Genomic DNA, 22,938 nt, shown 5'->3' with positions numbered 1-22,938 from the left:
AGCTTTTCCCTGTTTCACGCGATAAACCCGGCGAGCTCAGCCGCAAGTGGGACAAACCGCACGGGCGGCCGTCCCGCCGTGAGGGTAGCACCGGACCCGTGCGGACCCGGCTGTGCGGGTCCCCTCACAGTCCCTCCTCCTCCCCGGGCCGTGCCTCCCTCACGGCGCCCGCTCGGCCGCGGCCCCCCCGGCCCCGCCATGTTGCCGCCGACACACGGCCCTCAGGCCCCGGCCGGCCCCCCAACGCCCCGCGCCCTTCCCCGGCGCCCCCCGGCGCCCCGTTACCCGCCGTGCTGCTGCTGCTGCTCGCCCTGGATCTCCCGGAATTTGCTGACCACAAAGGACCGAAGGATCTCCTCGATATTGGTCGCCATGACACCCCCCCTTCCTTCCTGCCCGGACGCGAGGCCTCCAGCATCCCACAGTGCACCGCGCCCGCGGGCGCGCGCTGACGTCCTCGCTGTAAGCCGCCTCGCAATTGGCTGCGCTCGCCGTAAGCGCTCTCGCCATTGGGCGATGCGGAGCGGGGCCGCGGGCGGCCGCTCTAGCGCGGCGCGGGGGCCATAGAGCGGCGGCGGGTTCCGGCGGAGGGGGGAAGAAGGTCTCGTGTCCCCTCAGCCGCCGCCGCCATGTTGTGGCGCTCCCGCCGCCACCCCCCCCCCGCGCTGCGCGCCCGCCGCCCTCGGCAGAGCCGCGGCAAAGCCGCGCCGAACGCGTCCCCGCGCCCCGCTTAAACCAGTCTAACGTACTCCCCAGCGCTCCGCGCCCGCCCCGCACAGACCCTTCCCCGCGCACACACACACACACGGCCCCCCCGCCGCCGCCGCTCGCGGCCCCTCTCGCGCCCCGTACGGCGCGGCCGAGCCCCCGCGGCCCCGCGGCGGGCAACGAAAGGCGCCGCGGCGGCCGCCGCTCGCCGGTGCCGAGTCCCGCACACCCCCCGCCCGTCCCGTCCCGTCCCCTCGCGGCGGCCGCCACTCACCCGGCCTGGGCCATGGCGGGCTGAGGCGCGGCGGCGGGCGCGGGCGGCAGCGATGCCATCGGTGCCCATGGAGCGAGGCCGAGCCCCGCGTGTGCTCCGGGCGGGCGGCGGCGCTCAGGGGGCTGTGCCCGCACGCGGGCGGTGCTGCCGCCGCCGCTGCTGCTGCATCACCGCGGGGCCCTCAGCCCCGGCTCCATGCGAGAGGCGCCCGCCCGCCCGCTCCCTCCCCCTCGGCCCGGCGGTGACACGCACATGTGCTCCGGGGGCTGGCGCCGGGGCCGCGAAAATTAAAGGAACAAAGGGGGGGAAAACGGAGGGGGGGGGGGGGGAATAAAGTGCGCCTTTTGCCCGCCTGCGAAGACGGGGCTTCTCTGGAGGTGCTGGAACACGGCGAAATGAGTTTGCCCGGAGAACAACCACCCCGAGGACCCCTCAGTGCTGCCTGGAAATAGTTCTTAGTTAAATCTGTGTATAAACAGCCTCAGCCCTGTAAAAGTGAATAATCCTACGGGTAGAAGACTCTTCCCACACACGGTTTCTGGAGTAGGAACTTAGGGGGCTTAGTTGACCTGAAATAAATGTAAAATACCACAAAACCTGCTCTGGTGAGTGGCATCCCTGCCCATGGTCATCACTACATGAGCTTTAAGGTCCCTTCTAACCCAAACCATCCTGATATAACTATTTCATTGCTGCTGGGGTCTTTATTTCCAACATCAGCCTCCAATAATTTTTAATAATCACTTTCCAGACCCTTTAATTGCTGCTGGGGTCTCTATTTCCAACGTCAGCCTCCAGTATCGTTTGATAATCACTTTCAAGGCCCTTTAAAAGCAGCATAATTCTTCACCGTGTTCTGCTGCTCTGCCATAATATTGACTTTGGAAAAATAACGGATCAGAGACTTGGATCAATTTGTTTACTTTTATGTCACACGTGGTTTATTACATTTAAAATAGAAACCAGTTTTGTTAAGAAGTCCTTTTGCCTGTTCATGCCATGCCAACACTGATATATTTTAGATTTACTAGGAGAATATTGTAAGTAATTTTTAGTATTAATGAGCTAAAGACTGGAGGTGTTTCACTTGAACAATTTCAGACTTATTTAGATTCCTCTGATGCAAATGGCCTACCCATGCAAATGATCTGTACAAGGAAAATCATGAAGGTGGCAAAAAAAGGCCAGAGAAGGATCTTAGTGTGTGCTGCGTGTTTCCTTCTGACTTTTAAAAATGAACATAAGATGCTAACTCCAAAAAGTCCCTCCTCATACACATGAGGATCCACAGCCCCACAGGAAAATAACTGTTCTTGCCCTCCCATATCTGCCCGCTCAATAAACTCCCCTTATTTAAACACTTTTCAGTGTCAGGTGGTTTTCACATTAATTAAATATTTTACTTTCATCTTGTCAGGACCAATTTGTTGCTGTTAATGTTCCATTTGTAGCATTACGGGGCCTCACTAAAAGCAGTCATCAATCCTACTTAGAGCCTTTATTCATCTGACTGTTCCCTTTGAAACAAGAGTCTGAGGTGTGCTTAAATATGCAAAAATATTTATTAAACCTTATTTAATAATATATGAAGAACAGGGAGGTTTTCACATTATAGCTCTTGAAGGGAGGAGAACTATGGATGAAATCTGCTTTTATTAACGGTATTGTTGCACAATCGTAACGCTAAATTGGACTAAACGTTGCCCAACACTTTTTGGGTTCATTAAGCAGAAAGTTCAGCGTCGGGCAGACTAAGGAGTTGCTCCTATGCGGTATTTAAAGGGATACAGAGACAAAATCCGAGACAAAACCCATCTTCGCACAGCCCTCCCAGAGCATCACCCTCTGAGGCGACTCTGCTGACGGGGAAAATAACCCCGGCACCCTGCAGGCCCACGAGGGTTACCGGCCCGGGTCCCCCGGCCTCGGTGAGCGGTTCCTGTGGCACAGGCAGCCGGGCTGTCCCGGCCCGGCCCGCCCTCCCTCGCTCCTCCCCGGCGCCGCGGCGCTCGCTGGGTGCTGTAGTTCCCGGCGGGCGGGCCATGGCTCCCCGATCCTGAGTGCCCTTGGAGCGCAGTAAGTGATGCCGCCGCCACGCCGGGGCCGCGGCTCCCTCGGGGGCTGTGGGTGCCGCTGCCCTTCGCCTTCCCCGGGCCGCGCTGGGGGCGAGCGGGGCCGGCGGGGCCGGGGGAGCCCGCGCCGGGACAGGGAGGGCGGGACGGCCCGCACGGCGTGGCCATCACGGCATGGCCCTCATGGCATCCCCTCACGGCATCCCCTCACGGCATGGCCCTCATGGCATCCCCTCACTGCATCGCCCTCACGGCATCCCCTCACTGCATCCCCTCACTGCATCCCCTCACGGCATGGCCCTCACGGCATGGCCCTCACGGCATGGCCCTCATGGCATCCCCTCACGGCATCCCCTCACTGCATCCCCTCACGGCATGGCCCTCACGGCATCCCCTCACGGCATGGCCCTCACGGCATGGCCCTCATGGCATGGCCCTCACGGCATGGCCCTCATGGCATGACCCTTATGGCATCCCCTCACGGTATCCCCTCACGGCGTGGCCATCATGGCATGGCCCTCATAGTATCCCCTCACAGCATCCCCCTCACAACATGGCCCTCACGGCATCCCCCTCACGGCATGGCCCTCACGGCTCTGCCCTCATGGTATCCCCTCATGGCATGGCCCTCATGGCAGGGCCCTCACGGCATCTCCCTCGGGGCATCCCCTTCACGGCATCCCCCTCACGGCTTGGCCCTCCCGGCATGGCCCTTATGGCATCCCCCTCACGGCATCCCCTCCCGGCATGGCCCTCACGGTGTCCCCTCACGGCATCCCCTCCCGGCATGGCCCTCACAGTGTCCCCTCACAGCATCCCCCTCAGGGCTTGGCCCTCCTGGCACGGCCCTTATGGCATCCTCCTCATGGCATCCCCTCCTGGCATCCCTGCACCCATGGATCGATCAATCAATCTATCTGTCTATCTGCCTGTGAATAAGTCGTTATATGCAAATATATGCAGTTATATGTGTGTGTACACACATATATGTAGCTGTTGTATGTGTGTATACATACGTGGGCCTGCATTAATGGCAGTGGAGGGGCGTGTGGACACGCGGTTCCTAACGCCTCATTAATCCATATATGTGTACATATATACATGAATAAGCCATTGTATGCATAGACATGATGTTGTATGTAAATATATATCCATTATATGCATATATGTGTATGTTATATATACACAGAGCATGTGTCTGCACTGATGGCAGTGGAGGGTCATGTTGAGATGATCCATAACAGCTTATTCATATATATATATATATATATGTGTGTGTGTGTGTGTGTATATACACACACTTCATACATATGAACGTGTGTATATGAATATATATGAATATGTATGTATTTATATATATGTGAATAAGCTATTGTATGCCTTTATGTGCCATTATATGTGTATATATACACACATATATTTAATACACGTGCACACACATATATATTTATATGCATAAATTTGTATACATAAATCTATATACACAAACTATGTGTGTCTTCACCCATGATAGTGGAGGGGCATGTGGAAATGTGGTCCCTAACAGCTTATTTTTTCTCTTTCTGCTCTGTTTGGCTTTGAAAAAGTGGTGAAATATTTGCTTCAAGTAAATACTAAACTTCAAACCCCTCCTTTTGGACTTTGACTCAGTTGGGCTCTTCTTCTGCTGTTTGCAAAGTTGGGGGCTTTACCAACTTGAACATCGGCCCTCTCTTTTGTTAAATTTTTAATTTATGCGGTAGATAATTGGGATTAATGAGCAGAATTAATACTCACTTCACTGTTCTGTGTGTAACTGAAAGGGTAAAACAGAAAGGGCATTTCAAGGGTATTTCTCCCCCTCGCTGTGGTGGAAAACACTGAGCACTTCCAGCATCCATCCTTTGAAGTGTCAAATTTAGTACTTTGGGGGTGGTTGTAAAACGTTATGATCCTATTTATTTTTAGCAGCAAAACTTGAGGGAATGTTTTGCCTCGGAAAATGCCCATTCCAGCTGTTTGGAGGATCACACCTGGAATGGGATGAGCTTTAAGGTCCTTTCCAACCCAAACCAGTTCCATGGTTCTGTGTGGCCAGGCGAGAGCCAGGGGTTTGTCCTAAATAAAACACATGAGCAAAAGGAGCTGATTGAAACCCAAAGCTCTAATTCAGAATCAGAATTGCCACCAGGTTCTGGAGGCCTCTGAGCTGCTTCCCAACCCCTCACGGCACTGGGGTTCTCAAAGGCCGTGTTTTCCTTCGGGATGAGCCTGGTCCTGCCTTGGCCTTGCAGTTCCCCGTGGGATTGTGGCCGTTTTGCAGGTGCAGTTGCCGTGGCTGTTGTTGTCCCTGCACACTTGGCACGGGGAGTTCCCTCTGGAAACTGAGCCATGGGGGGGAAAACCACAGGGAGACGTGGAGCTCTGACCCTCCCCGGTCCCTCATTCCTGGATTTCTCCCTGTGATGGGGAACAGGCTGGGGTGGGAGTTGGGAATGAGAAGGTAAATCTGCAGCAGTCAGGATGTGTTGTGGTCCGTGAATTCACTCCATGAATCCCGCTGATCCCAGGGAGCAGGGCACAGCTGGCTTTGCTCTTCTCCCCCTCCCTGGCCGCCCTCTGCTCCTGCTTCCCTTGTCCAGAGGGATCCTCCATCCCTCAGGGAGCCAGTTCAGCTCACTAGGGTGGAACAGGAGGATCCCCTTTATATATCCATACGTATGTATTTGCTTTGCTGGGTTGGCTCCTGTTGTGGTGTCAGCTTTCCAGCGTTACACTGCTGATCCAAGTGACCCCTGGCACACGCGGGAGGGAGAGGGAGGGAGAGCCTGGAGGTGGAGGAGTTGGTGGGACCAATGGGAAGCTGCTCCAGCCAAGGGCAGCACGAGCCACTTGTGAAACCGCAGTGGCTGAACCTTGTGCAGTCCCGAGCCTGGATGGGCTCCAGCCCCTGGCACAGACTCCCTGAGGAGCTCCCCCCGTGTGTGCCCAGCCCTGGGGGTGCTGGGAATGTGCAGGGGGCTCCGAAGGAGTGACTCAGCCCTTGGATTAATTCAGAGAGCAGGAGGTCTGGGAGCAGCCCATGGGGTTTGGGACCACACGGCCCGGCTGTGGGCCAGCTTGGAACCCAAGGAAAGCATGGCAGGATCCTGGGAGGGAGTGGAAGCTGGGAGGAAGAAGTTCTTGTTCTTCTCCAATCCCTTCTTTTGATTTCTTTTAGCCCATGAGAGGTCTATGAAAAAAACCCACATAAACAGCTGTGGCTTCTTGGGAGTAGAAACACAGCACAGGATGGGGTGGGAATTGCACAGCCCTTCCCAGTTTGGGGCTTTTCCTGTCCCCTGTGAGAATTCATTTATTTTCTTTCCCTGCCTGACTCCAAGGGGGGAGGAGTGAACCTCGTCCTTTGGTCCCAAGCCAGGTGATAAGAGCTCCTCTCCAGGGCTGGGGGTCATGGGTTTGAACCTTCACAGTGACACTGGGCTTGGGTTCCTGTGTTTGGGTCACTGCTGTCACTGCTGGGCTCTTTTTCAGCCTGTGCTCCAAGAAGGGTGGAATTCGTAGAATCCCAGACTGGTTTGGGTTGGAAGGCACCTCAAAGCTCATCCCATTCCATGGGCAGGGGCACCTTCCACTAGACCAGTTACCCAGAGCCCTGTCCAGCCTGGCCTTGAATTAAGACACTGGGCAAGAACCGTGTCCTTGGTCTGAAGAAACTTGAATGCTGCATCAGGTTTCCTGATTCCTGGTGTTGGGAAGTGAGGATATGAAGGAGCACAGAGAAAACCAACAGCACTGCAGCTTAATTAAAAAAAATAAATCACTGTCTGAAGCAGTGAGGTGCCAGCAGTGGGTGCCTTTGTGTTTGTGCTGGAGTGCAGAGATCTGATTCTGATTGCACCTTTCACTGCTGTAATTAGGGTGAGGTGATAAGGCACTGCCTTATTAAAACACTCCACCCAATCGAGATAAACTGATTAGGTGACTTGCACCACCCTTGTGAAGCTGCCCCTTGGGAATAAGAGCTTCAGGAGTTCGTGTTTCCTTCCAGAGTTCTCTCCATAAATGCAGCCAGGGAGCTGGGTGTAACAGCCTTGGGCTCAGGCCAGTTTGGGAATGTTCACAGGGAAGGGGCAGCTCCTGAGTGGCCTCATCCCAGTGCTCCCTGTGTTTGAGACCTCTCCGTGGCTCCTGGAGGAGTCAGGCTGGTAAAAAGCCCTCAGGACTGTTGGGATTTCCTTCCTCACTGGATTTTCTCTGCCCCACAGGCCCTGCTGGAGTGGAAGAGTTACCTGGATTGTCGGTGACTCCACGTGCCCTGGAGGATAAAGGTCTCTGGGCTGCTGCTCCTCCCTGCAGACTTTCTCCTGGCAACCTCTGGGATAAGCTCTGGGAATCATGTTGTCTTCACTCTATCCTTGCCTCCTCCCCTCTTGGATCCTTGGAGTGATTAGTTTCTTCTTCCCTGTTCTCCCTTCCTAGACGGACCTACTAACAGCCCCTTTCCTGAAATGTCACTGCTCCTTATTTTGAGACACCTTTTAAACAAACATTCCTTCCTCCTTTACCAAAGCAGACGATGGCTGCCAAAGGTAATTGCATCCCATGGTTTGGAACCTTTAAGGAATTGCTCCCAGAAGTCCTGGGTGTGTGATAGTTCTCACAGTAGTAAATATTTACCTTGTCTTTCTACCTGGGCTTTAGCTCTCTTGATAACAAATTTTTGACTCCTGGATCAGGGACAGAAATAAAAAGAAATGTTGCCTCTTGGGATTTTCACTTTTAAAGCCAGACCCTGCTGGGCAGCAGAGGGGCCTCCACGGAAAAGAAGCTGCTAAATCCGAGCCTCCCAAACTGGGATTGCCAGCAGTTCTTCTCAAGCCACACTCCTAAATAAAAGTTGGATACCATGGTGGGATGCACCAATAACATGGAGCCTCGAAACAAACATCTGAAACTTACTTTTCACTCACATTTTATTCTGAAGTGATTAAATATTATTTGGGCATAGGAGGCCTGGCTTGTTCTGTCTCCTTGCTCCCATATCAAACTTTGTATGTTATTAATGTGTTTTCAGCTGACAGTGGTGTTAGAATATGTCACTGCAGGGCAGGGTGCCCACAGAAGCTGTGGCTGCTCCATCCCTGGAAGTGTCCAGTTCCAGGTTGGAGGGGGCTTGGAGCACCCTGGGCTGGTGGAAGGTGTCCCTGCCCATGGCAGGGGTGGCACTGGAGGGACTTTAAGGTCCCTCCCAACCCAAACCATTCCGTGATAATTTGCACCATACACCTTATTCTCTCATACTGTTCATGTACACAGGTCATTGTTATTTACAGCAACAATGCAGAGCCTCGGTTTTAGATAACAAGAGACTGTTCACAGACTGGTTGGTGAATAGTTTTAAAAGTAGCTGGGATGGGACAGAATTTATTTTGTTTCGAGGCAGCAGAATGTGCAGCTTCTGCTCTGCAAAGCTTTTGCTGCTTGCTCCTCCACCGCTCGTAGGAGGTTCCTGTCCCCTGTTCCCAGCTGGAGTGGCTGCAGTTCCCTGGCCATTGGCTGCTGGAGTGGGAGCAGTGGGGCGGGAATGTTGGGCCAGGGCAGCACATTTTAACCAGGGGCTGCTGCTCCCTGTTCCCTTTGAGCTCCCGGGTCCTGCCCTGCCCAGCCTGCACGGAGCACACAGTAAGTCTGGGCTCGCCCTGCCTTCCCATCACTCACTTGGAAAGTTTTAAATTTCAATTTTTTTTTTCTTTAATTTAAAAGTTTAAGAGTCAAAAGTTCTATTTTTTTTCTCCCCCACATAATTATGTTGTGTATAAGTCAACTTATTATTGATAAAAATTTGCCATAAATATTACTATATAATGGCAGCTGTCTCTGGACTCCACTGACAATATGTTTGGTTTAACTTCAGTGGAGGAGACAGCTGATTAATGTTCTTTAATATTCCTATTACTGTCTTTAATTCATCCCTTTGCTGTATCCCTTATTCTTTTATCTTCAATTTTTTCTTGATTTGTAATATAAAAGAGGTTTAGCATAATATCCCAAATATCTACACCAGAACTGATCATTTCTAGCCCAAGGTGGTTTTTTTTTAAATTTCAAGTCATCCTGGAGTTCTGTAGCTAAAACATTTCTCAATGTTGCAACGTGTGTATTTTGTCCAACACTTGATTAGAAACCTGTTTCTCTCCCCCAGCATGAAACTACTGTTGAATTTTATCTCTGCTATGATAGTGATATGTGATACATCATATGGTAGTGATATGGTAGTGATATGATATTATAGTGATATTATATGATAGTGAAGGACTCAGTGTTAATGTTCTGTATCTTATCCTTCTCTTCAGGTTGATTTTGGCTTTATTCTGCCTGGGTATTTTCCCTACTCCAGATATTTTGCCTTATCAGAGCAGCTTTATCCAAGTCAAGCTGTAGCAGCTGACGTGACATCCCTGTCTTATCTGAAAATCTGCTTTTGATCATTTCTGCTTTTCCCTTAGAAATGTGTTGGGTTTTGTTGGGGTTTTTTGCCTTTTCTGAGGTGCATTTTGTGTGTCCTGCTCTCCTGTGTCTGAGCTCACCTTGGAGCCCTGGCCACGAGGGCAGGTCAGTGCCCTGTGTGAGGGGAGGGTCGGGGGTGTGTGATGTGCTGGGATTACATCAGGGGCACGGTGTGTTCCTGGTGTCCAAACCTCTGCTCTGGGCTCTGTTCCTCCTCCTGGGAATGGCTCCTACAGCCTCTGCTCTGCAGCCAGGCTGGGAGAGCTGGGGGGGTTCACCTGGAGAAGAGAAGGCTCCAGGGAGACCTGAGAGCCCCTTCCAGGACCTAAAGGGGCTCCAGGAGAGCTGGAGAGGGACTGGGGACAAGGGATGGAGGGACAGGACACAGGGAATGGCTTCAAACTGACAGAAAATAGGATTAGATGGGATATTGGGAAGGAATTCCTGGCTGTGAAGGTGGGGGAGCCCTGGCACAGGGCAGAGAAGCTGTGGCTGCTCCTGGATCCCTGGAAGTGTCCAAGGCCAGGTTGGAGCAACCTGGGCTGGTGGAAGGTGTCCCTGCCCATGGCAGGGGTGGGATGGATGGGCTTTAATATCCCTCCCAATCCAAACCAGACTAACTCCATGATTCTGACTCCAAATGAGGACATATGTAATTAGTTAATAAATCATGTCCTTTCTCTTTCTTTCCTGTTTTCTGAATTCCCGGGGGTTTTCCCGGTGTGAGTGGCCCCTCCTGGCAGTAAATGTGTGGAGGGCACAGCCAGCAGTCAGTGTGTGTGAGGGAGCACAGCTCAGAGCAGCTCTGAGCACACAGGGTGAGCCCTGTGTGCCCAGGGAGTCACTGGGCAGGGCAGAACCCACAGGGGCCACTTCAGGTTTGGGACCATTTTGTTTCACAGCTGCTGGAAAGGTTCTGACAGCTTAAAATTGTCGTGAAATCGCAGCCTTTGCTCATGGCCCCACTTCCACAGGCCAGGAGAGTGTTGATGTGCTTTTGTAACACCCACTGGAGTGGGAGAGACCTTGTCAGTGATCCTCTTTATTAATGGCACCTCTCTTCCCTGGTGTTTGCCTCATGGTTGTTCTCTCCTAAAGAAAGCCAGAGCTGGAAGTTATTTCCTTGTCTTGTTGCTTGGAGCTTTTCCTTCCCAGGAAGTGTCCAGAGCTCTTCTAGACACTCCCTCTAAAATCCCTGGGGTGGTCCCCCTGAGCTCCAAACTCTGCAGTGCTGTGTTCATGCAGAGACACTGTGTCCAGACAGGCTTTGCCCTTTGCACACTTGGATTCTCCAGGAATTGTTGCCCAGAGAGGTTGTGGACTCCCCATCCTGGGAGTGTCCCAGGCCAGGTTGGACGGGGCTTGGAGCAGCCTGGGCTGGTGGGAGGTGTCCCTGCCCATGGCAGGGGTGGCACTGGGTGGGCTTTAAGGTCCCTCCCAGTCCAAACCATTGTGGGATTCTCTAGGCTGTGAATCCCAGCCTGGTCATTCACCAAGGTTTTTCCTTTGTCCCAGACACTTTATAACCAGGAGCAGTTTCCACTGTCACTAACCCCCAGGATGGGTTTCCTTAGGGGTTCCTGCTGTGCTCTGGGCTGGTTCAGTCTCTGATATTCCGTGTGTGTCTCATCTGCTGAAGTTCCCCAGCACTTCCTGGGCTGTGAAGCTCTCCCTTTTCCCCCCTCCCCAGCTAACTCTGGCTCTTTTCCCTGTGTCCTGCTCTCCTGCAGATCCATGGCTGAGCAGGTGCTGGTCATCGGCGGTGGGGGCAGAGAACACGCCCTGGCCTGGAAGTTGGCCCAGTCCCCACATGTCAAACATGTGTTTGTGGCTCCAGGAAATGCAGGAACGGCCGACAATGGAAAAATTTCCAATGCAGGTAAAACCAAGGAAAATATACCATTTTTAAATTCCATAACTCAGCCAGTAAGTTCTTGTAGTCCCCGAGCTGAAGTCACTGCTGGGAATGTGAAATTATTATTATTATTATTATTATTATTATTATTATTATTATTACTACTACTGTTACTATTTTTGAAGGGTTTGGGCCTGTGAAGTAGATTTTAGATGCAGTTACAAAGACAAAAAAATGTCTGAGCCAAGCCTTGTGTAACTTGTGTAATTCATTTTATAAGCTGTGATATCGAATTCTTTAGGTTTGGGGTTGGAGGATTCAGCCAAAGCTGCTCCTCTGGGAATCCAGCCCAGGATAGTTGCTTGGTTCCCACTAAATTCACTCCTGTGTTCTCAGCAGTGTGTTGAAGCCCTGTGATCCCCCCAGCCTGTGACAGGAATAGTCTGTCACCATGAAAACAAATTAATTCCTGTGTCTTAGGGACCTTAAGAAATTCAGGTTATTTTCAGGTATTTCTCTCTGTGTACTGACTGCCTGTTTTGAGCCCTTGGCTGAACACACTAAGCTCTGAGTGGCTGTAATTGAAATCTTTCATAGTTATTAGGTTGGAGAAATCAAGCCTAAGATGTTTCAAATTGAGCATCCGAAATTAGGGGCTGCATTCCAAAAAAAACCTTGGAGGAATTACTCAGATTCCTGTGTCCTTTATATAACAAATCTCGAATCAGAGGCTTTAAACAACCTGAGCCTTCAGTTTCCACTTCAGAACATGTGGTGAGGTATGGAATTCAGGTTAACACAGGATGCAAGTGAGCACGGATCACACACATCCATTGCTGCATTCCTGGTTTTATGGGAGCAGCTTTTTGGGCAGTTATCTCCTGGATATGGAAAATGAGTCCTGTCAGGTTCTTGTCCAGCAGGTGACTGTGGTATGGAATTCCACTGGAATGCTTCATTATAGGCTTTGTAAAGAACTTTGTCCCTAATTTCTCTGTCTAATCCCAGTATCACGAGTAGTTCTTTGCTCTGTTTGGCCTTTGAGGGGAGGGCCCAAGGAAGAGCCTGACAGGACCAGAAAGTCAAACAAAAACCCTTCCCCTGGTGCTAAATGGAGCCAGTGCCAGTCTGCCTGGGCTGTGGAATGGCAATTCCAGCATGTTTTTGCAAGCTGTGTCATTTTAAAGGCTCTGGGCTCTTCTCTCACCTTGTTATTCCATAAAAAACATTTCACCAGCAGTGGAAGATGGTGGAGCTCGAGCCAGGCCCACGAAATCCCCCATGGGCAATAAAATCCTTTAATCCTGGACTGTGGGACCACCTGCACTTTGGGAGAGAAATTCAGCCAGCCAGGAAGAATCTGGAATTTGAGGATTTTAAGGAACCATTTGTCTCACCTGCTCAGGAATTCCAGTGCTGTCACTGGATTTTAGCTCAGGGGGAAAAATGGGAAGCAGTTTCCCAGAAGCACATGAGCCCTGTTAGCTGGTGTGGGCAGCACTGGCTGGGAAACTCCTGCCCTGGGGGCCGGGCATTTTTTGGGATAATCAACACTTTGCTCTGAAAGTTCTTCCTCCCTTTGTGGTTCCTGAAATTGCCTTTAATTAGCATTGCAAGTCTGGGTCTTGGGTGATTAATGAAACATAAAAAAGTGAGCTTAAAATTATAAATAAGCTTAAATTTTTAAGACCTAGCCAGTACCCAAGTCAAAAATAAAAGTTGTCATGATTAATCTGAGCCTGAAATCATTTCTGACAATAAAGGGATTTAGGTTGACTAAATATAGGTTTATATGTGATTTAGATTGAATTATCAGGACAGTTTTGGTGCCAGAAGCATCTGGAATGGCTTGGTGAATGCAGAGGTGGAAATATGTGTGTCTGTGAATGGACTCCACCACCCTGACACCTCCTTCTGTCCCATTTTACCTCCCAGGGGGACTTGTGGTCTTATCTCTAAGCTGGAGCTTTGAAAACCTTGGTCCAGGGTCCTTCTGTCTGGTTGCAGAGAAGGTTCAGCTGTTGTCTTAAGCTACAAAAATGCCCCCTTTCACTCAACACCCTGAGGAAAAACCATGATTTGTCCCTTCCTGGGTGTTGGAAGGACATTCCCACATCGTGGAAATCTTGGGCCACGTTCACTGTTCGTGTCAGGAGTAGATCAGACCTGCAGCAAGATAATTTGGGGTGAATTCCAGGCTCTTCCTTTCCCTGCTTGGAGAGGGACCTTGGACAAGGGCTGGAGGGACAGGACACAGGGAATGGCTTCCACTGCCAGAGGGCAGGGTTAGATGGGATATTGGGAAGGAATTCCTGGCTGGGAGGGTGGGGAGGCCCTGGCCCAGGTTGCCCAGAGAAGCTGTGGCTGCCCCTGGATCCCTGGAAGTGTCCAAGGCCAGGTTGGATGGGGCTTGGAGCACCCTGGGCTGGTGGAAGGTGTCCCTGCCCATGGCAGGGGTGGCACTGGGTGGACTTTGAGGTCCCTCCAACCCAACCCAGTCTGGGATTCCATGTTTCTGTGGATTCATCCGTCCAGGATGGCAGGAGCACAGTGGGCACTGACTGTCTGCTCCTCTCCTTTCTCTCTCTTCACCTCCCAGAAACTGGCCAGGGGAGCCCATCAGCTCCTACTGTGTTTGCCAGTCTGCTGCCATGTCCCGAGGGAAAGGAGGAGAGGAAATGGCCTTAAATTGCCCCAGAACAGGTTCAGATCAGAGATTAGAGACAAACTTGCCCTGCAGGAGTGGTCAGGCCTTGCAATAAGTGTCCCAGGGAGGTGGTGGAGTCCCTGTGTCTGGGAGTGTTGAAGAGGCCCTTGGGGCCATGGATTGGGGGTGATTGTGGTGGTGCTGGGGTGGCACTGGGTGATCCTGGAGGGCTCTGCCAGCCTGGGTGACTGTGGGATCCTGTGCCCCCTTTGCCAGCATGGTACCCTGTTGTGTTGTCTCCTCCCAGCCCAAGCAGCCAATCCACACCAGGCTCACCCTTCTTTGGCTCTGGGGGTTCATCCTCTCAGACCTTGGCTTTGTTTATCTGAGATAAATCAGTGGAGCTGCGGGGCCTTTGCGTAACGTTTTTATCAGGAGCCTTGTGGTTGTTGTCTTTGGGGCAGCCTCTCCTTCTGTTTGCTCAGTTTGGGGCAGTCCAGTGTCATCATATGGAATGTTTGTCTGTGGGAAGGTGATGGCTGTAGCCACCTGAGCCCACGGGCCCTTGGCCACAATGGCAGCACTGGTCCTTCTTAATTAACTTCAGCTTAATGTACAAAAAAAATGTTGTGATTCCCCTTGGTCTCAGTGAGGTGGGTTTAGTGCAGCACTACGAAAAGAAGGAAAAAAAGAAAATAGGTGAGTTGGAATTCCACCACCAGCCACTTGCTTCATTCCCCACACCCTGCTGGCACGAATATCCTGAGAATATCATAGAATATCATAGAATTATGGAGTGGTTTGGGATGGAAGGGACCTTAAAGCCCATCCAGTGCCACCCCCTGCCATGGGCAGGGACACCTTCCACCAGCCCAGGTTGCTCCAAGCCCCATCCAACCTGGTCTTACATCTGTAAAGCTTCATGGTGACTCTGTAGAGGGAGGAGACTGGCTGAAAAAAAGATTATATTCTGGTTAAAGTCAGTGCTGACCAACACTCCTGATGGGATCTCACCCCTTTTGTGTCTCCACCAGCTGTTCCAGTCAGTGATCACGCTGCCCTCGCCCAGTTCTGCAGAGATCAAGACATCAGGCTGGTGGTGGTTGGTCCAGAGGTCCCTCTTGCTGCTGGTAAGAGAAACAAGCTAAAAATCACAGCCTTCAGCTTTTAGGAAGAAAGGGAAATTTTAGTTGTCTCTCAGCACTGTCCGAGTGTCTCCAGTGGGAATGGAAGCAGATCCTCTGGGACACCTTCCCTGAAACTCGGGGTTGTGCTGAGGTGAAAATGAATTTCTGAAGGATATTGTGTTAGTCATAAAAGCAGGTTTGGTTTTCCAAATGTTTTGAAGTAATTATCATTTGAGTCTTGGTGAGAAAAGATAAATATAAACGTGCTGGTAATTTTTCTGTTTGAACCTTTTCCCTGTGCAATCACTGGCACCTTCACAAAAGCCTAATGGTGGCTTTTGAGCTAAAAGATCCAATAAACCAGAGGGGGATTGTCACCTCTTCCCAAATCCTCGGGGCCTCAGGAGTCCCAGGCTCCTGGTTGCAGGGAGGAATGGAGCCAGGGCCCAGCTGGGAAAACAGGCACTGCAGAGATGTATGTGACTTGTTATTCCTGACATCCTTGCTCCAGGGAGTCAGTGCTCCTGTGCTCTTGGCCTGCCTGACTGCCACAGATCACCTGGAGGTTCATACCACGGTTTGTGCTGTGTTTGCAGGGGTTGTGGATGACCTGACAGCAGCTGGGATCGGGTGTTTTGGCCCCACAGCAAAGGCAGCTCAGCTGGAGTCCAGCAAGAGCTTTTCCAAGGCCTTCTTTGACCGTCATGGCATCCCCACTGCAAGGTGGAAAGCCTTCACTGACCCCAAGGCAGCCTGCAGCTTCATTAACAGGTACAGCTCTGGGCATTGGAGGCATATTTTTATGTGCTGGATATCCAAACCCAGTCAAATGATTGCTGATGTATCGATACCTTTGTGATGGAACGTCTGGAAAGGTTTTAAAGGATCACCTGCCACTGTCAGAGTGCAGCAGGTGATAGAAATGGTTCTTACCTACTGCTCCAAAGTGAAATTACAGTTCAGTGTTCAGTTTACAGGAGAATGTAGGACAGGTTTTATTTCTTTTCAAACTCCTGCTGTGGAGACCCAGCAAGCAGCCTGAGAACCATCTGTTCTGGTTCTTGGCCTCTTCTCCAGGAGTATATTTGGAGACTTACTCAGCAACTGATGGTCTGCTCCTCAGGGTACAACCCAGGTGACCCCAGGTGATACAGGAGTGAATTATTGCATGGAAAGCAGGAATGAACACTCATGGAATTCAGTGGTGGGGCAAAGAAGAACAAACCCTTCACAGGCAGAGCAGGAGGAGCCTGGTTTGATTTGTGTGTTACTCAGTAAGGTTGCTGTGAAAACACAGAAGTAATCTGACCTTTTGATCTCTCAGCTCTTCAAATGCTCAAATTGTCTTTGCAAAGGTTGTTTAGTGTTGAATGTCTGTCCTGTGCCTCTGCAGTGCAAACTTCCCTGCTCTGGTGGTGAAAGCCAGTGGCCTGGCAGCTGGCAAAGGAGTCATCGTGGCCTCAACCAAGGCAGAGGCCTGCAAAGCTGTCACTGAAATGATGCAGGTGAGCAGGGATGTCACACACTCACCTGGGTACACAGGAACCCTCTCAGAGCCTCAGTTCCTTATTTCTGTGTGACAGGAGCTTGGCTGTAAGACATCAAACCTTCCACCCATTATTTGGAGAGCTATGAAGCTCTGTTATATTTATTGCTGGAGGCATGCTTTCTGTGGGCTCAAATAAAACCATTCTTCATGAAAACCCACCCTGATTTCACTTATTTGTACATGCCTTTCCTTTTTTTGTTCTACCATCTGAGGCTGCTGCAGCCAAGCAGGAACAGGAGCTCTGGCATTGAGGAGGATCTTTACAAGCACCATTAGCTTTAGGACTCATCACACAGCACTTGAATGCACAGTAGAATTCTAGTGGAATTATTCCAAGTGAAGTATACAATGAGGTAGGATATTCTGCAAATATATCTGGAGCATCAAAATTAGAAGTGAGGCAAAATTAAGTGATTTTATCAGACCAGTGAGGAGCACAGAGCTGAGGCTGCCAGGTCAGGCCCTCAGCTGGTGTCAGCAGAGGAGCAGTGTAAAATTCCATGGAGCTCTGCTGATCCCCAGGAGATGGGATCTGACAGACCTGTATTTCAGTGTGGGTTTCAGTAGGGGCTCTGCAGTCCCGTTTTGGGGGGTGAATGGTTATTGGACAATAAATGTCTGAACGTGTGCCCCAATGTCCTGTACAAAAAACTGTGTGTTAGGGAGTCTTACAGACCCCAAAATTACCTTGTCAGTGTGGGCTGGTTGTTCTTAATTTCTTGATTACCCAGAGCATGCAGTCAGTGCTCAGACATTGCCCTGGGATATGAAAATCTCGCTCCCTTCCCATGTGTTGTATAAAACTGCACTTTCCTGTCGAGTAAAACTTCAGATGGGAGACTTGACAGTAATTGCTGCTGGTCTCAGTGACATGGGGGCAAAATTCAGCTTGTGGAATTGCTCAGGAGTCACAAATATCCCCTGCCATTTGAAAATACTCAGTGAGAAAACCTGCATTTATTTAAGAATAATCAGAAAAGAGGAACAAGGAATTTCCCACTGCTGGCACCCCCCGGGGGGAGAAGGGATTCAGAGTCTCCAACCTGTGCTGTGGTTTTTTTGCTGCATTAGAAGTATTTATTTCTTGTTCCATTTTCAGTAGTTTAAAACAAGTGAAACAGAAGTAAAGAGATTTTGTTTTCCTGTAGGATAAGAGTTTTGGCACAGCTGGGGAAACCGTCATTGTTGAAGAGCTTCTTGAAGGAGAAGAGATTTCTGTAAGTGCATCTCACTGTAACACCTTGGTTCCACCTGCCCCAAACTGCCTGGGACACACTGGAGGACTAACCCCACCTGCACAGGGGAGAAATTTATTCTTTACTAAATGAAAAAAATCATTGTTTCAATTAAAACCAGTTACCTGGTGTAAATAAAGTGGTATTAATTAAAGACAGCTGTGCTAAGAACCAAACTCCCTGTGATCTGTTAAAATAAATCACATTAAATAAGAATAACTCAAACAGCTGTTGCCACATGGAAGAAGATCAGTCCTTGTTTTGACAGTGTTGATTTACTCTGCAGAGGTAGAGAACTTTTCCTTCATTTTAAGCTGATTCAGCCCCTTCATTTAAAAACTAGAACTTGGAATACCCAGCAGACTTACCTAATACAACACAATAAAACAAAATCCAGTGTATGGTTGTTTTTTTTCTGTGCTGACTGACAACAGTGAAGAAAATGTACTGCTTTCCTTGCCCAGCAAGATAATTCACCTCCCACAAATCATGTATTTTTTAATATATTAATATTTTAGCCTTTTTTTCCTTTTTGATTAGCAGAATCCTTGCTTGATTTATCAATTTTATAATTAGCATTCTAAAATGGGCTTCAGTGCTGTTCACGTTAGTCCAGACAGTGAACAACATTACCCAGCTTCAGTGAGCAACATCAGCCAGCTGCAGAAGCTGCCAGCAGGCTGGTAATTATGGAGATATTGGGGATAAAAGCAACTGCTATATAAATAATTTATAAATAATTCAGGATCAAGTAGCTTTCTCAGTGAGGAAAAGGAAGCCTTGGAAGCAGTGGAACGCCTTCCTTCCGGGGCAGGGGGAGGGAGGGGAGGGAAGAAGTAATTTCCACTGGGCTGTGTTTTAATTTTTTAATTTTTTTTTAAAAAACTTTTGAGTGTTTCTTTTCAGTGCAGCCACTGGTGGTGTAGCTTTTACCTGTTTTATTAGAGGTGATTTCTGGCGGAAGGTCGTAAGAAACGAGGGGAAGGCAACTCTTTAGAATCCCGTGGTTTGTTTGGCCAGGGGGGCAGAGCTGTTCCTCCTCAGTGTCCCTGCAGAGCAGCTGCAGTCCCACTGTGTCCCCCTCAGCTGGAGAGTTCCACAGGCTGGAATTTTAACCCTTCCCCTGTTCCCCAGTGCTTGTGTTTCACCGACGGCGTCACCGTCGCTCCGATGCCGCCGGCCCAGGACCACAAGAGGCTGATGGATGGGGACCAGGGGCCCAACACAGGAGGGATGGGAGCCTATTGCCCAGCTCCTCAGGTAAAAATGGGATGGTGGGGAAGGGAAAAAGGGATGGGGGAGGAGATGTTTCACTCCAGAGCATGGGGGAATGTTCAGCTCCACCAGGATGAAGGGGAGGGAACGGGCCCCCGTGGATGGAAGGAGCTGCCTAAAACAGACAAGGCCAAGTCAAATCCATCACTTACTAAATTTCCCTGAAGAGGAGCATATTCCTACTGAGTTCCTTTGAATTTTAAAGGTGGAAGTGGTATTTCTCCAGCCTGGGTTTTGAAGTGTTTTGAAGGGCTGATGGTTAGAACCAAGTGCTCCAAAGCCACACTTTTACCGTGTGCCACACAAAGCTGGGGATGAATTTCTGCTGTGCCTTGAGGCAGTTTGGTGTCTGTTTGACAAGGAACTTCTGTCTGCAAAAATAGAGGGAAAAGAATGATTAGTTTTCCACTGGATGAAATGTCTTGGAGTGAGCAGGGGACCATCCAAGTGTTCTGCTCAGGTCTTAAAAACACCAAATCGTGCCCTCCCTTTTCACAAACCCTGTTTTCTGGTCCTGTTTTATTAGATTTCTAAAGATTTGCTGCAGCAAATCAGAGATACTGTACTTCAGAAGACTGTTGATGGCATGAGGAAAGAAGGTGTCCCCTATTTGGGTAGGTACAGAAGTCTGGGATTTTTAATCATGAGGAGAAAGTACTTTTATTTCACTTTTTCCTCTTTGTAGGCCTAACTCAGCCTGGAAGTTAAGGGAGGTAGTTTTGATTTCTTTGGCAGCTGGGTTTGGTGTCACTGGCTTGATTCAGAGTCTGTGGAAATCAATAGATGTCATTTCATGAATGGGGGATAATTGTCAAGCGAGGAAGAACAGCCAGGAACAGCAAAACTGTGACCACAACTGTTTCTGCCTGATTTATTGTTCCATTTCTCAAGTTCAGTGAGCACAGGGGACATCCTTCTAAACCCTGTTATCAACAGACTCAAAACAAATGAGCTGGGCAGTTGCTGAGGGGGTTTTTCACATCATTTTCTGTCCTAGGTGTGCTTTATGCTGGATTAATGCTCACCAAAGATGGGCCTAAAGTTCTGGAGTTTAACTGCAGATTTGGTGACCCAGAGTGTCAGGTGAGTTGTTCTGGGGGTAGATACAGTTTGGCATTAGGGGAGAAAAATGTGTGACCATCTACCACTGTTGTTAACCAGCTTTTGGGTGAATAATTAGCTAATTGCACTGAGACTTAAAATATTTGGGTTATTTATTCAGGACAGAAGATCTGTTCAGAAATTGGTCCATTCCAGAGAAGATTTCAGCAGGCTGGACTCAAATCTGGGCTTCACAGGGGCCAGCTTGACTGGAATTCAGCACTTCTCTATCTTTTCTGGAATGGAGTTGGGGTTTTTTTTAGTTTATTAATGAAGCCAACACTTTTTTTCCCCACTCCCAGTTCAAAAGTGGAAAAAGCTCTCTTAATTTCTATTCTCCAGGATAAATAGTGTTCTTTGTCCTGTACCTTTTCCCCTCCAGATGTAACAGTTCCCTTGTTTTACCCATAGAAATTACCTTCAAGGAAGGGTATTTTTAAGGGTACCCAGATTACAGGCACTATGTGTGAAATACTTGATGTTATTTTTACAGCTGCATTAGTGTCTTTTGAAAGGCCAGGGGAGAAAACAGAGCAATGCTTGGTTTGACTCTCTGCTCTTGTGTTTGTGCAGGTAATTCTGCCCCTGCTGAAGAGTGATTTGTACGAGGTCATGCAGGCAGTTGTCCACAAAAGGCTCTCCAGCTCCCTGCCAGTGTGGCTGGAGGGCAGTGCTGCTGTGACCGTGGTCATGGCCAGCCAGGGCTACCCGGGGGCATATCCCAAGGGCTTGGAAATCACAGGTAAATGCAGCAGGAGAAACCACAGCAGGCTCCTTCCTCCCCTGTTCTCTCTCCTGCTGGGTGAAGGTGAATCCCTGGAGCTGAGCTTCATCCAAACTGGGGTTGTGGGGCAGCAAGGACCAGCTGAATTTTCACCCCTCTCGGTTTGTTCTGTTGTGTTTTTGATTCTCCACGTTCATTTAACGTTGGCACAGTGTTATTTAACATCATTTAACACTGGCACAGTGTCGTTTAACATTATTTAACACTTGGCATTGGCACAGTGTTATTTAACATTATTTAACGTTGGCACAGTGTTATTTAATACCTGCTGCAGTCCGGGGGTTCTGCTCACTGATCCCTGCTCTGCTGCTGCTGTCTGTGCTCTGTGTGGCACTGGGGCACAAAGCCCAGCTGGAATCACAGGTTGGATGAGGAGTGTCAGTGAGTTCCCCTCCCCTGACACACAAGCAGACTCCTCTCCCACGAGTGCAGATTTTCCCAGTGTGTCCCCGTTTCCCAGGGCGCTCCCACTGGCTCGGTGGTTTCTGAGCGTCTGTTCACTGAGCACGTTCTAACCAACAGCTTTCTCTGCCTTTCCTCTCTCTCCCCCACCCTGGCAGGGCTGGCCCAGGCACAGCAGCTGGGGCTGGAGGTGTTCCACGCTGGCACAGCCCTGCGGGACGGCCGGGTGGTGACCGGCGGGGGCCGCGTGCTGACCGTCACCGCCCTGGGGCACGACCTGCCCACGGCCCTGCAGCAGGCCAACAGGGGGGTGGCCTCCATCCACTTCCAGGGGGCCATCTACAGGAAGGACATTGGTGCTCGGGCCATAGCTTTCCTCAGGCAATCCAGGTAGATATTCCAAACGCTTCCAGTGGAAATAACAGCCCTGCTTGGCATGCAGATAGCACCCCTGGTCTGCATTAGTCACTCTTGGCAGGAGTGATTCCGTGTCACTCTTGGCAGGTTTTAACCACTGTCCTTGTACTCAACCTCAGCAAGACCAGCCAGGGAGGAACAGGCTTTTGGATGACTCTCTTCCATGTTCTTAATTCCCAAATATCGATTAAACCTCGGTGGAATTGAACTTTAATCAGTTAAACCACACAGGAATCATTTGTGCTGCTCCTGGCTGTTAGACCTGTTCTGGGGAAGGTGAACTTCTGGTTCTTGGGCCTGAAGGCACAGCTTTTGCTCTGGATTTGTATTGTCCAGAAGCCTAATGTTAATATTAGTACCAGGAAATGTGGTCACAGCCCCAAGAGACAGGGTGGGATTGTTGGGGTGTCCTGTTCAGGGCCAGGGGTTGGACTGGATGATCCTTGTGGGTCCCTTCCCACTCAGGATATTCCAGGATTCTAAATATGAACAAAGTTTGAGCTGATCTGTTGGTTCATTTTAGAGCTTTTAGAAAGGGTTAAAGTTATCTTGAAGCCTCCACCTTGTTGGGATACACATTTTACTGGAACAGCTGGCCAGCAGCATGGTAGGATTTATCATTGCTTTTCATCCTTATTCCTTTAATTTTCACAGTGTTCAGTTTGAGCAGTCTGGAGATCACGTAGGTGCAGGGTTTTTGTTTATAGCAGTGAGTCCTGTTGTCCCTCTCATGTCACTGAAAGCTTCTTGCAGTTTTTTAGACTCCTTTTCCCCTGATCTGAAGCAGCTCTGCCTGTCTCCAGTTAGCTCCAAACACCCCTTTTGCTAATGGGTTATTCTGTAGCCTGGGGGCACATCAGTGAGTTCCATTGGTGCTGACAGTGGGTCCTGTTAGGATTCTGTAAAATGGTGATCAATAAACTTCCTGAATGAACAAGGGTGTTGGTATTTAGTCTTCTTTCTCTCCCAAGTGCTCTGCATCCCTTGAGAAATGGAGGTGGCA

At 50.0% G+C, this 22,938-nt stretch overlaps 2 protein-coding genes across 3 annotated transcripts in view; one reads left to right on the top strand and one right to left on the bottom strand.

Annotated features, from left to right (window-relative positions):
- SON (SON DNA binding protein) overlaps nucleotides 1-1,155 on the bottom strand; it is a 37,425-nt gene extending 36,270 nt beyond the window's left edge. Inside the window, exon 1 of one of the 2 annotated variants that reach the window (XM_027634277.1) lies at nucleotides 983-1,155. In XM_027634277.1, coding sequence (XP_027490078.1) covers nucleotides 983-1,041 — 59 coding nt within the window. In that variant the 5' untranslated portion in view covers nucleotides 1,042-1,155. Of the gene's footprint in view, nucleotides 1-285; nucleotides 436-982 lie in introns of those variants that run through there. The other variant, XM_027634268.1, reaches the window with a different exon arrangement.
- Nucleotides 1,156-8,598: 7,443 nt separating this feature from the next.
- The window catches only part of GART (phosphoribosylglycinamide formyltransferase, phosphoribosylglycinamide synthetase, phosphoribosylaminoimidazole synthetase), a 29,907-nt gene continuing 15,567 nt past the window's right edge, over nucleotides 8,599-22,938 (top strand). Inside the window, exons 1-11 of the mRNA XM_027634332.1 lie at nucleotides 8,599-8,718; nucleotides 11,274-11,422; nucleotides 15,080-15,175; nucleotides 15,769-15,943; nucleotides 16,566-16,677; nucleotides 17,870-17,938; nucleotides 19,091-19,216; nucleotides 19,758-19,845; nucleotides 20,229-20,314; nucleotides 20,906-21,074; nucleotides 21,677-21,908. Coding sequence (XP_027490133.1) covers nucleotides 11,278-11,422; nucleotides 15,080-15,175; nucleotides 15,769-15,943; nucleotides 16,566-16,677; nucleotides 17,870-17,938; nucleotides 19,091-19,216; nucleotides 19,758-19,845; nucleotides 20,229-20,314; nucleotides 20,906-21,074; nucleotides 21,677-21,908 — 1,298 coding nt within the window. The 5' untranslated portion in view covers nucleotides 8,599-8,718; nucleotides 11,274-11,277. The remainder of the gene's footprint in view (nucleotides 8,719-11,273; nucleotides 11,423-15,079; nucleotides 15,176-15,768; nucleotides 15,944-16,565; nucleotides 16,678-17,869; nucleotides 17,939-19,090; nucleotides 19,217-19,757; nucleotides 19,846-20,228; nucleotides 20,315-20,905; nucleotides 21,075-21,676; nucleotides 21,909-22,938) is intronic.

The sequence above is a fragment of the Corapipo altera genome, unplaced genomic scaffold (genome assembly GCF_003945725.1).
Source record: "Corapipo altera isolate COAL_440 unplaced genomic scaffold, ASM394572v1 0, whole genome shotgun sequence".
In the NCBI taxonomy this organism is placed as follows: Eukaryota; Metazoa; Chordata; class Aves; order Passeriformes; family Pipridae; genus Corapipo; species Corapipo altera.
This window is presented reverse-complemented; position numbering and strand designations above follow the sequence as displayed.